Source organism: Protopterus annectens, chromosome 1.part0, assembly GCF_019279795.1.
Source record: "Protopterus annectens isolate FY-2018-M chromosome 1.part0, PAN1.0, whole genome shotgun sequence".
Lineage (NCBI taxonomy): Eukaryota > Metazoa > Chordata > Ceratodontiformes > Protopteridae > Protopterus > Protopterus annectens.
Genome location: NC_056725.1, coordinates 1,158,053,209 through 1,158,066,796, shown reverse-complemented (window position 1 = coordinate 1,158,066,796; position 13,588 = coordinate 1,158,053,209). Strand labels below are relative to the sequence as shown.

The 13,588-nt window shown below is 32.8% G+C and overlaps 1 protein-coding gene across 4 annotated transcripts in view; it reads left to right on the top strand.

The window, feature by feature from the left end:
- Positions 1–13,588, top strand: part of CEP57L1 (centrosomal protein 57 like 1) — a 971,979-nt gene that overhangs the window by 847,477 nt on the left and 110,914 nt on the right. For all 4 annotated transcript variants that reach the window (XM_044065279.1, XM_044065261.1, XM_044065253.1 and 1 more), the window contains exon 10: positions 3,970–4,114. In XM_044065279.1, coding sequence (XP_043921214.1) covers positions 3,970–4,114 — 145 coding nt within the window. The remainder of the gene's footprint in view (positions 1–3,969; positions 4,115–13,588) is intronic.

The following is a 13,588-nucleotide window of genomic DNA, read 5'->3' as shown; positions in this document are numbered from 1 at the left end:
AGGTGATTCAGCTGGGATACAATGCAATAACAATTCCTGGGGAGGCAAGGAAGTTATAGAAGAACAACAGGAGTTCTTATGCTCTGTCAGTTCAAGGGCGGGAAGCCAGGGATTCCAAGCAGAGACCGGGAGGCACCTGGGGTCAAGGTGATTCAGCTGGGATACACCTAAAGCTAAGTCAGCAGCCTACGCAGTACAGGACCGGATGGGATGTGAGGGTATTTAAAAAATATATATATTTAAAAAAAAAATTAATAGTAAATAAAAAAATTAATTGGAAATATCTGATTTAATTAATTGGTTGCTGCTATAATTGTTTGATTAAGGTGGGGTATTTAAGGGGAATGTTTTTTCATTAGCATTGTATACATCTTGAAGACTGGTTTGATCGAGGCGCTAAAGATGAATAAACTTTTTTTGGATCCTGGTTCCTGTTTGTGGTTTTCTATCTATACCTAGCAAATCTGCTGGCCATTGTCTGTACTCATTCATGGTTGCTAAGGCCTGGAACTCCTTACCTGTAAACATCAGGTCTGTACCCTCCTTCACATCTTTCTAAACCACTCTGAAAGGCTTCCTAGCTAAAATCTGGCTTTGTTCTTGCTCAAAACCAGGATAAACTTATAAAATGTGAACAAGTAGCTTTTCATTCCTTATACCTCCTTAATCTCTCTTCTTCACCTACTTCCTTATTGCTATCTAAATCTGTTTCCTGACTTTTTCCCTAAAGATACCATAAGCCTGTTTTTCCCTCATTTCATATCTGCAATTCCTATTTGTATTAGACTAATTTATCTTTAATTTCTATACGGTCAGGCTAAAATTTCTCTAAGTATTAAATTAAATGATTTTCTTGTAACTTGTATCGATTCTTAACCAATGTTTTTATGTTATGTCTGTTATAATTTGAACTGCAGATGCTTTTGTAAAATTATTGTTTTTACAATGTTTTGTAATAATTCGGGGCTTTTCTCCCCGGGCCTCTGCTGAAAATGGTCTTCTACCCTGTTGAACATTCCCTGTAATCAAATGTCAATAAGTAGACTGTACATTGGACAAACATTTAATAGTTTGTTACAGAAAGCTTTGTATTAAAAGGCTAGAACTATTGCTGTTATGTTAAGGACTTAATGGGTTAGTGAATTATGTAAATGTTGTAAAAAGGAATAGAATTAAGAAACAATGTAAATAATGCAGCCACATGTTAGCATTACGTGATCGTGGTGAAGTACTTTAAAAGGGTTTGTTTGTGCTTAATGAATTTATTCTAATGAAGACCCAACTGAAGGTTGAAAGAGCTAAAGTCTTCTGAAGAGAGGTTTTAATAAATTTTGACTTCATTTATTTCAGTAACTCAAAGTGCACTGGGCATTTTATATTTCATTTTGTGATATTGCGTTTCAATCCGTGAGTTTGGCGCCAGTCATTTTTTCTGTGTTAGACCCTCTTGTAAGATGTTTGTGTTATGGACTTGGTCAGCCAAAGGCCCTTGACATTAGCCTGCTCCTTTGAGAAGTAGATACCAAATAGGAGTGGTCCCAGCAGGAAGCCCTGAGGGTACCCCATTGAGGACTGGTTTCTTAATGGAGGTGGTCTTACCAAGTCTGACTTCCTGGGTCCTCTCTGTGAGCCAGCAGGCAATCCAGCAAGTCAATTAGGGGTTTATGCCCAGTTTGAGTTTATCAGCTATACCCCAGTGGGGTATTGTATCAAATGCCTTAACCAGCTCCAGGAAGGTGGTTTGCACAGTTTTCCCCTATCCTTTGCCTTGTTAACCCTCTTGAAGTCCGCCAAGTTTAGTAGGCATGACCTTCCCCTTGACCAAGCCAAAATGGGTTGGCTCCAGTGTCTACCCATTTTTCGTTCCATTCCTTTGCATATTTGACTAGACAGACTACTGGCTGTGTAGTTCCCGAGGTTGGTTGGTCCATCCTTATGAAGTGGGATAACCATTGCAGCCCTCCATTGTTGTGACACAAAGCCTGTTTTGAGGCTATAGTTGAAAAGCAATTCCAGTGGCTCTAACAGATCATGTTTCAAGCTATTTGAGGTATTTCAGGATATTGTTGGGGCCCATTAAGGCTGTGTTTTTCACCTTAGTGAACACTTTCAAGACCTGCTCCCTGTTAATATTTGGGGGGGTTATGCTAGTAGGAATTTCTCGGGGGGGGGTTGGGGATGAAGATTGCTGAATTTGTTGGCCAGCAAGTTCTGTCACTTTGCTCAATGAAGGTGGGGACCACCGGCTATCAGTTTGGCACACTGCTGTGTGCTTCCTTTTTGGACATGGCTCTAGAAGGCCTTGTGGTTGTCTTTACTCTACAAGGCTATTTTGAGCTGATAATTGACCTTGTTGAACTTGATTAGTTCTTTTAGTTTTCTGTTTAGCTCTAATCATTATGGCAGTTGTTGTTCCTGATTGTAGACAAGTTTTTTGCTTCTGTTATCAACCCTATTGATGCTAGGATTCCACCAGTGTTGTTTTTTTAGTTTTTGGACTTATTTTCTAGCATGTAGAGCAGCCTCTGTACAGCCATTAACATGGTTGTATGTGATCTCTCTGAGCAATTTTGCATAGGTTGCTGTGAACTTGGGGTTGAAAGGGGCATTGAATATTTGACCAGCTATCACTTAATCGGATGTAGTTTGCTTTGGAATAGTTCCTAAATGTTACAGGGTTTGCTGAGGTTACCAAACTGATTTTTAGGAGACAGCTTGTGGTCCAGCCTACCCAAGAGGATGACAGTGGGGGGACAAACTCTCCAATATACTGGTGAGTACCAAATCCAGTATGTTTGAACCTCTGGTGGGTATATGCACTATTTTGTCAAAGGTATGTGTGTTAATGAAGTCCAGGAATCATTGTGCCTACAAGTTTGAGGCAAGGTTTGTTTCCCAGCCTATAGTTAGGATAGTTGGTCTCCCATGAGTGGGGTATTTAGTTTAATCTTGACCATCTCCAGTAGGTCTAGGTACGAGCTATGTGATTCTACGGACATAGAGGGTGTGACCTATGGCTTGCTAGGGGATATGGCTTGGACTGTGTAGGGTGATTTGCACATTGGTTAAACAGGATGATACCCCAGAATGCAATCTAGAGTTATACCTGTTGCCAATATAGTTTGATACTCCTCCACTATTTGTCCCAATCTAATGCAGCTGATCTAAATGTGTGGATGGCACTGTAGCCTTGCACTGCCAGAGTACTTTCTGCCGATTTAAACCATAGCTCACTAACAATACGGATGTCTGTATTCTCTATGGATTTGGAGTTTATAGCGGTGTGGAGTTTCTCGTTTAGGCTCATAGCTTTGATCAGTAACACCTTTTGGTTTTTGGGGTTTTATTTGCTATTTCTATAGGTTTGTCAATTTGGCATTGCCTAAAAAAGGCTTTAAGGGGTAGATAAGATTTTAGTCAATATTCTGAAGCCTATGTGAGACAGGTGCAGACCAACATGGTTTTTCTTCCAAAAACTGCACTTAATCTGAAGCCTTAACTGGAAGGTTACTGGTTGAGCAGGATTTATTTTTCCTCCTTGTTTAATTCTTCTATAATACATTATTGAATGGTCAGGAATATGAGGTCAGAAGTGATTTGTTCATAGTACATACTAAAAGGGATGAGATAGTATTCATCTTATATACTGTGTTGCTGTCAGATCTGAAACTAGCAATATTTCTCATGCAGTTGGCTTTGCTATGGTTTATCTCTTTCTCAATAGGATTCTGCTATGAGAATGGTGTGATTTCATTTTTTAATAGTGAGGAATTTTGTGCTGAAACAAAGTAATCTGTTGAAAACTGATAATTATGTGAGTAACGTTGCTGTAAATATTTCCAGAGCACACTAGTGGTATAAACTGAAATAAAGGGAGATTTTCTTAACAAAAGCTTTCTCTGTTATCAGATGTATTTTCTCAAATTGATGTTTAGCTTTTTTTTTTTTTTTTTTTTTTTTTTTTTTAAGTGAACACCAAGAACTAGCAAAACAGATACACGATACCAAGAATGATGCTGTTCGTGAAGACCTGGAACGTGAACTGGAAACTTTAGTGAAGCAAATGGAAATTAAGGGGAATCAAATCTCCATGCTAAAAAAATATGAAACCAATGTAAGTAAACACCAAACTATATGTAAAATTTGGTAAAATGGCACATTTTCTGAAGTCAGACATACCTTTTTGCCCATTTTATTACCTTTGTCTAGAGATCCTTCACCTCGTGTAATTTCTTTTTTTTTTTTTTTTTTTCAAAACAGGTTTATTGTTTTAACATATAAGAGAAATATCATAACAATTTTATACAAGTAATTAAAAATAGGTATTATTATAATATTCAACAAAACTAAAGTATTTACAAAGACATCCACTACAATCAGATCAATTAAACTAAAATACCATGCTATTGAAATTAAAATTTTTTTAACAAATTTTGTAAATTATCCCATACAATAAAATAAGATGTTTTTCTGTTTGTTCTAGTCCTAATTGTGTTTATTTCCATATGGCACACTATATTCATAACATTTTTAAATTCATTGAGCGAAGGAGGTGTATCTGAAATCCAATTTCTAGTTATTATTTTCCTAGCCACTGCTAGAATAGACCATAACAAGGGAAGCTTAACCTTTTTAACACTTTGAGGTACAGGTGTGTTGAATAATATAAGAGATTTAGAAATAATGAAATTATCTGTAAAAAGAGCCTGCAAAAATTCATTAATTGACTTCCAGTATTCTTTCAATTTTATACAGTCATAAAACATATGAGCCCAGTCAGCATTAATTTCTACATTACATCTCTTACATAGATTATCTTTATTATTTATTTTATTCATCATCAAAGGTGTATAAAAGATCTATGTAAAAATTTCCATGTATAAAGTCTCCAGACAATGGAAGGCGTAGTTCTATAAGCAGATTCAATATATATTGTTTATCTTGTTGATTTGGTGGGTCCCCATTAATAGAAGTGAAATAATTCCAGTATGAATCTACACTGTAAAAGTTTCTTGTCTGATAACTTTATGTATGTATGAAAGTTTACCTTTATCAGAAACTTTATGTTGTAAATTTAATATCAAGTAATCAATCAGTGTTGGAATAGATTCTTTAACAGTTATAGACATTAAATCTATTTTATTAATGAGATGTTGTCTAAAGGTCTGAACCTCTAACCAGCAAGTTTCTCTTAGATCAAATTCTTGTTTTAAGAAATCTAGATTTTTAACTTTATTATCAGATATCAACTGATACCAGTACTTTAGATCATTATCTATAGCTAAATGAGTTCCTTCAGAAGTAGATGACAAAAGCATACCCTGAGTATACATTATAGGAAATACAATAAAATTCCATTCCCTATACTTAGGGTGCATGAATATAAAGTTACGATAACTAATAATAATATTTAATGGGTAACAAACCATATGTTTAGGTGTAATAGGTGAAGTACAAAATTCCTTTAGTAACCATAACATGGAGTTATTTACAATCATATTTTTATGTGTTAAGGAGATTTTCATGAAGTGTATACTAATTAGCTCCCAATAATCTTTCCATTTTGTGACATATGACTGATCTATTAATAAAGTAATAACTTTTACAATGGAAGAGATAGTATATAAATTAAAGTCTGGAAAAGAAATACCCCCTTGAGACCAGCTATTAGTATGTTTCTTTAATGCAATCCTAGGTCTATTAGGTGCCCATAAGAAATTTAACATAGTGTGTTCAGTTTCTTGATAATTATTTTTGTAGGTGGAAGTATTATTGATTGTATTAAGTATAAAATCTTGGGGAATATTATCATTTTAATAATTGTAAGTCTCTCCTCCATAGTAAAAAACATATTAATCCAGGTATTAAAAAGATTTTGTATATTAAGAAAACAGGTATTATAATTATTATATATAATAGATTTAATATCTTTAGATAGTATTATACCTAAATAAGTTATCTGACCTGAATTGGGTACATATTTAGTAAAATCACTAATGAGAATATTTTTTCGTGTGTATATAGGTAGTATTTTAGTTTTTTCTTCATTGAATATTAAACCAGAAATACTTTTAAAATTCATCATGTTATCAAATAGAGACTGTATAGAAGAATTCGATCCTGCTGATGTAATTAGAACATCATCTGCAAAAAGTTGAATTTTGGATGTTGTATTTTCATCTATTTCAAAACCCTCTATGTCAGTACTGTTTCTGATCAAATTAGCCCAAGGCTCCATTACTAAAGTGAATAATAGTGGAGAAAGTGGACATCCTTGTTTTGTACCTTTAAGAATGGGTATTTTTGTGAAACATATGTTCCTACCTTAATATAAGCCAATGTTCCTTTGTATAAATGTTCAATTAGATTTACAAATGCATCCGAGAAGTTTGTGCACTTCATTAAGGTAAACAGATAGTCCCAACTTACTGAATCAAATGCTGAACTTATATCAAGACTAATAAGTGTTAAATCTTTCTTTTTCCTATTTGCAAAATCTATTAATGTTAAAGTTCTTCTTATATTATCAAAAGTATTTCTATTTACAATGAAGCCTGTCTGATCTATATCTATAATGGCGGGAATGATTGTCTTCAATCTATCAGCAAAGATATTCATAAACATTTTATAATCAACATTAAGTAATGAGATGGGGCGATATGAAGAACATCTAGTTGGATCTTTATTAGGTTTTAAAATTGGCGAAATAAATGTATATTGCCAAGATGAGGGGGTTATTAACTCAGTTTGGGTCAAAATAAAAACCTTATGTATTAATGAATATGTATTTTTAGAAAGGATTTTATATATCTCTGGTATAATACCATCATTACCCGGTGCTTTGTTTGATTTAAGCTTATTTATTTGTGTAATAACTTCTGTATATGAAATACTCTTGTCCAATAGTTTAATCTGTTGTTTATTAAGCTTTTTATTCATATTTGTGGTTATAAACTCCTTTATTTTATCTTTAGGTTCCATGTTAATATTATTATGGTTAATTTTGTGAAAGTGATTTCTAAATTCATCTAGTATTTCTGGTATACTAGAAACATTCTTCTTTTTCCTTAGAGAAAAGATTTCTTTGATATGGTTTTGTTTAGTCAATCCTTTTGTTTTATTTTTAAGTCTATGTAAGTATTTGGGGTTTATTGAATAAGACAAAAACTTGTATTTCTCTAAAGTTATTTTAACTTTATGAGTTAAAATTTCTTTGTATTTCTCATTTAGTTTGTTTATTTCTTCAATAACTTTCTTGTCCATAATATTTTCTTTATTATTATGTTTATAAGAGTCTAATTTACTTTGAATATCTAACAATTCCTTATCCCAAGATTTCCTTTTATTATTATACCATCTGATACTTTGTCCAAATAGATATGATTTTAAGGCATCCCAAACATAAACAATGGAGACTTCAGGAGTGTTATTTATGTCTAAAAAATGTTTTACTTCTGAAAGTATATATTTTTTATAGTCTTTTAGTTGAGTTAAGTATGCTGGTATCCTTTTGATCTGAACATTGAGTATTTTTTATCATGAATTCAAAAACAATTGAATTATGATCAGATATAGGGCATGAAATGATTTTGGAATTAATTAAATCTGTTACCATCTGGTTAGAAATAAAGACCCTATCTATTTTTGAATAAGTTTTGTATCTGTTAAAAAAAAAGGTGTATGGTAATGATTTTGAATCTATCTGATTATTAATATCATTCAAATGATAAGAATTAGCAAAATCCTTTAAATGTTTTGTATTAGATGTAATTCTTCTCTTTCCTATAGTGGTAGTATCACTTTCATGTAGTATACAATTAAAGTCACCAGCTAAAATAATATCTCCTATAGAGAATGATATGATCTTATCAAGATGTTTCACTGTATTAATACCAATTCCAGGTATCCAATATACATTAATTAAAGTGCAAGTCTTCCCATTAATTTGTATTGTAACCATACAAAACATTCCTTTGTCATCCTGATAAGACTTAATGGTTTTAGGAATGGGCATACTTTTATTCCATAAAATAGCTACTCCTCTTTTTTTCTGAGTGTGCTCTGAACTAACCAATACTGTATATTTGTTTGTGGCTAGTTTATCAATATCTTTTTCAAGAGATGGGTTTCTTGTAGGAAGACTAAGTTGGCCTTATGTAAATTAATGTATCTTATTAGGCTTGCCCTTTTACATGGATTATTCAATCCATTAATGTTTAAAGAATTTCCTTTTAAAGATGTCATTTGGCATTTTTAAAACTTAAGAATCTTATGATCAAAATAACAAATAACAAGATAAGTAATGTTACATCTCCTCCTTTAGGTGTACCTTTAAATATAGCTGTATTTATTGAATCTCTTATGGGATTTCGTATAGGATTCAATTTTGTTTGTAGTGACAATGAATGTACAAAATATATTGTGGATGTCAAAACTATATACAAATAACAATGAACAAGTGAAAATAATGTAAGGATTAAACCTTGCATCCAGCCTGGAGTTGTAAACTCCAACTTAGAGTAGTATTTACCACTCAAGTTAACCCCGTACCCTAAGCAGCAGTCGTCAGCTACCACCTTATCAATTTAATACTAGTTATATTTAACTGAAGTTAACAGTTTTCAATTCAATTATCTAGCAAGACAAGACTACACATTTGGTAAAACAGCATCATATAAACTAAAATAAACCTTTTTTTTTTTTTTTTTTAAACTGTTCATACTACTATATACATCCATGTAATATAAAACAGTTGTATGCAAATAGCATTCAAATAATCTTGATGTTAGAAATCAAGAGGAGAGAAAAATAAGTTCTAACATTCATTTAAATCAAAAACTTTGGCTAATATGATTCAGACATTACATATATTAGGATGCATCTATTTTCTGTCATGTAAATACAGTTAACAGCTTCCAAAAAAAACTTGAATTGCTTGTATATGAGCATTTACTCAAACTCATTATTGCCAATAGAATAAAATATTGTATTCATAGAAATTGTTATAAAACATACTTCATAGTTAAGCAGATTCTCAGAAACATTTATATACATATCTACATACACACACATACACACACACACACACATATATATATATATATATATATATATATATATATATATATATATATATACACATACATACACACATACACACACATATACATATATATATATATATATATATATATATATATACACACACACATGCATACACACACACACACAGACACACACACATATATATATATATCTGATCTCACTGAGTTGTATCTTTACTGAGCACCATCTTACATTGCTGTCCCTTCAATAAATCTGTCTGCTTTATTCAAAATAATGCACAGCAAACACATTTTAGTAACCAGATTTTACAAACATGCTATACTACTGCTTTAAAATATATCACATGACAATTTCTTCCAGTATAGAGTTATAAAATTATTTATGCTTGTCAATCAGATGAATTAAATGAGTTATAGTAATGTATATGTTTGGGACATAGGTTTTTAACACATATTATTAATCTGCTATTCCTGTATCTGTGATGTGTCAGTGTGATATCTAGGTCAAATGTGAGACCAGCTGCTTTCAGCTTCTCTGTGAGAATTCTGAGAGTTGAAGCTTTTGAAGTAGCTCATGGACACTGTGCATGAGACAGCCCACATCCCAGATTGTCTCTCTTAACATTTTGGCGGGAAACTTATTAAAAACTAGTGACAAACATTCATTTAGCAGTGTAAATGCATCTGAACATGACAAAACCTTCACAATGCATTCTACAGGTTATTACAGACTAAGTGAAATCAAGCCCAAAATTATTAATAAGTAACAAAACTCAACATTTTTATCCCAACTCAACTCCTATGCGAATATTATTATTTACTGTGTCTATATGGTCAAAAGTATTTCTATATATTAATAAAGAAAAGAAAAAGAGAGTAGAAAGTAAAAGGGTGTAAGGCAGAAATAAAAAAAATGTAAGAGAAAGCTATAAGAAGTATATACAATAGAATATTACTTACTGTTTATATTAATAGAGTTAAAAATAAAACATATTATTTACTATTATTTAGTTCTAATTATTATTAGTTAAAGCATGACAGATTATTTACAAACAAGCATAAGCAGTGTAATCAAGAAAGTATAATTAGGTAGTGTCATTCCTGTATCTGTGATGTGTCAGTGTGATATCTAGGTCAAAGGTGAGACTAGCTGCTTTCAGCTTCTCTGTGAGAATTCTGAGAGTTGAAGCTTTTGAAGTTGCTCATGGGCACTGTGCATGAGACAGCCCACATCCCAGATTGTCTCTCTTAACATTTTGGCGGGAAACTTATTAAAAACTAGTGACAAACATTCATTTAGCAGTGTAAATGCATCTAAACATGACAAAACCTTCACAATGCATTCTACAGGTTATTACAGACTCTATGTAAGTGAAATCAAGCCCAAAATTATTAATAAGTAACAAAACTCAACATTTTTGTCCCAACTCAACTCCTATGCAAATCTTATTATTTACTGTGTTTATATGATCAAAAGCATTTCTATATATTAATAAAGAAAAGAAAAGAGAGTAGAAAGTAAAAGGGTGTAAGGCAGAAATAAAAAAAATGTAAGAGAAAGCTATAAGAAGTATATACAATAGAATGTTACTTACTGTTTATATTAATAGAGTTAAAAATAAAACATATTATTTAGTTCTAATTATTATTGGTTAAAGCATGACAGATTATTTACAAACAAGCATAAGCAGTGTAATCAAGAAAGTATAATTAGGAATAGCATTTGAAGAACATATAAACTTTTAAAGGAAAAAAATGTATCAAATTACTGACCTTATTTTTCCTCTTCAGAAAGAGAAACAAGTTAAATCACAGCTTGCCATTAAATCTCCAGATATTTTGACTAGTTATGAAACAAAACATTTCTTTGCACACAGAGAATAACTTTGATTAAATCTTTTTCAAAATATTTGTTGCTTCTTGGAAATGCAGGAACTATATTTAAAAAGATTAATAATAAAATAAAATGATGAGAGAAAAAAAAAAACATAGTACAAATCATTTGTTTTTTAGTCTCTTCTTCTTCTCTGAAGTCTTCCACGAAGTTTCAGTTGCCAGTCTCTTTAACGAAGGACTAGCCCATTCCATTTCTTCTATTTTTTCCAAAATCTTATTTTTTTTGATAAACAGTAAAGCAGAGTCTAAGTCATCGAAAATTTTAGGACCATCAGGAAGGAAGATTTTAAGCTTGGCAGGAAACAGAAGTTATGTTTTAAACTGTGCTTTTTTAAGCTCCCTTATTAGTGGCAGAAAAACTTTTCTTTTAGCTAATGCCATGGAAGAATAGTCATTGTCAGAACGCACAGTTGTTTCATTAATCTTAACAGGAGCTTTAGCCCAAGCAGATTTAAGAACCATCTCTTTATCAAAAGATGATAGAAATCTAGCTATAACTGATCTAGGGTAGTTTTTGTTAGAGTTAGTATTAGCTATAGATCTATGTGCTCTTTCGATACCAAAAGAGAATGCTTCTGGTAAATCTAAAGTTTTAGGGAGCCATGTTGTTAAAAAAGAAGTAATATTCTTACCTTCAATATTTTCTGGCAGTCCAAAAATCCTAATGTTATTGCGCCTAGATCTATTTTCCTGGTCATCCAGCTTTGTTTGTAAATGTGTATTTTGTTTCAGCAGAAACTCAATGTTGTTTTCCTCTTCTTGTATTCTATTTTCCATGTCATTCACAGCTTCTTCTATGCCTGTCATCTGGATCTTCTGTTGTTGCAGGTCCATATGTAACAAGTCTATTTGTTTTGTAGTTTTTTCTATGAAAGTGTCTATTTTAGTATCCATTTTATCCATCTTTTCAGTAAGTTGCTGGACTATAATTATCAGAGACTGAAGTTCTTTCTTGATGCTGGAGTCTTGAGAATTTGTCTTACTGGAACTCATTTCAGACTGATAAACTGACAGGAAAATTTCCAAAGTAATTTCTGACAGGAATATTATTAAGATTTCCTTTCTTTTTTAGATATAGTTCAAGAACTATATAAAACAAACATATTTAGAAAGAAAATTACTTCAAGAATTAATTTTTAAGTAATTAATTCCTGTCAATGTAATGAAATTGGTGGAGCTGAAGAAATCTGCTGCTATCCTGTGTTCATCCTTGGCCACGCCCCTCACCTCGTGTAATTTCTGAGTAGTCTTCATTGCTGCATTTAGTGAAAAGTGCAGGTAGAGAAGCAGAGTGTTTCTCTGCACTACTGATAACCGATGAGCAAGTTTGGAAGCTGGAGGGGTTGCCCGGGATTAAAAAAAAAAAAAAAACATAAATGAAGTGGTTGCTGCTGCCTGGAATGGACAAGTGGGCACTTGCTTGCCTGTCTGTTCAAAGGGAGTCTGGGAGTATTTTTGCAACCAGGCATTGAGTCAAGACTAGAAGGATTTCTGTGTGGAACACTGGTATTGTATGCTATGCTGCATATAAGTGAACTTAAGGGAGAATAATGTTGAAAGCATGCCTGCTACAAAACATTCTATCACTACCACCACCACACTGTTTAGTCTGAATATATGTCATGCCCTACAGCATCTTTTACTCCCCAAATCAGATTATAACCATTCACTCCTAACTCACTGAAGGTTTAAGCCCTAGAGGGAGATGATGTTTTAAAAGGGTGGAAAGGTATCCTGTGCACATGCATGCAATGGGAGACAACTTATCTTGTAAGTCTTCTAATCAAGACAGGGGTCCAGCTTGTCTCACTTTGCATTTAAGAATACTCAGAAACATTTCAGTTATTTTATTTGTTTATTTTGTTTCCATTTTTGGCTAATTTGTTTTGAGATGTCTTTTATCGGTCCTTTTGTGCTATACTGTCATCTAGTGGCAGAATGAAAGTGAGGAAACCTTCCCTTCAGTATACGTCATTCCCCCACGTTGCCACTTTCTCTGGCTGATTTCTGCAGCCACCTTGTGAGCATTCTGCTGCCTCCATTATTTTCAGTAAGCATAGATGAGCTACAGCCCAGACCTGAGTCTCAGTCTCTTTTGCAACATGAATAGAACACGATGGAAGAATAGACCTGTATCTCCGAGATTAGCACTACTTTGGAATGGTTTTTCTCACTACATAAAACAAAGGACTTCTCTTGCACTCTTCAAATGTAATTTGGTTGAATGGATTGGTAAATGGAAATTCACTCCTGGTTTAGCACCATTTCCCGTCGTGGATGAGTAACTTTAAACTTTTTTCTCATATCTAGGTTATTTCTGCTTAAACTATTAGGGCTAAAAATGTCTTGGGATTGTAAGGCTAGACTTCTAAAAGATTCTCGCAGATCAATACATAGTAAGTCTTATGAACCTCTGATTGAGAAAACAGCCTTTGATGTATCAGATGGTTGGTAGTGTTTGATGTTTTCTTGGCTGGAGTTTAGTAAGAGGAATCCAGGACTCTGCCAGACCACTGTCTTGTACACATTGGATGTCAACAAAAGTCTTCGATATATATGGGGTATAGGTACCTTCCATCTTCTGAAGTTTTTTTTTTTTTTTTTGCATTTGTACTGCACTTACATTT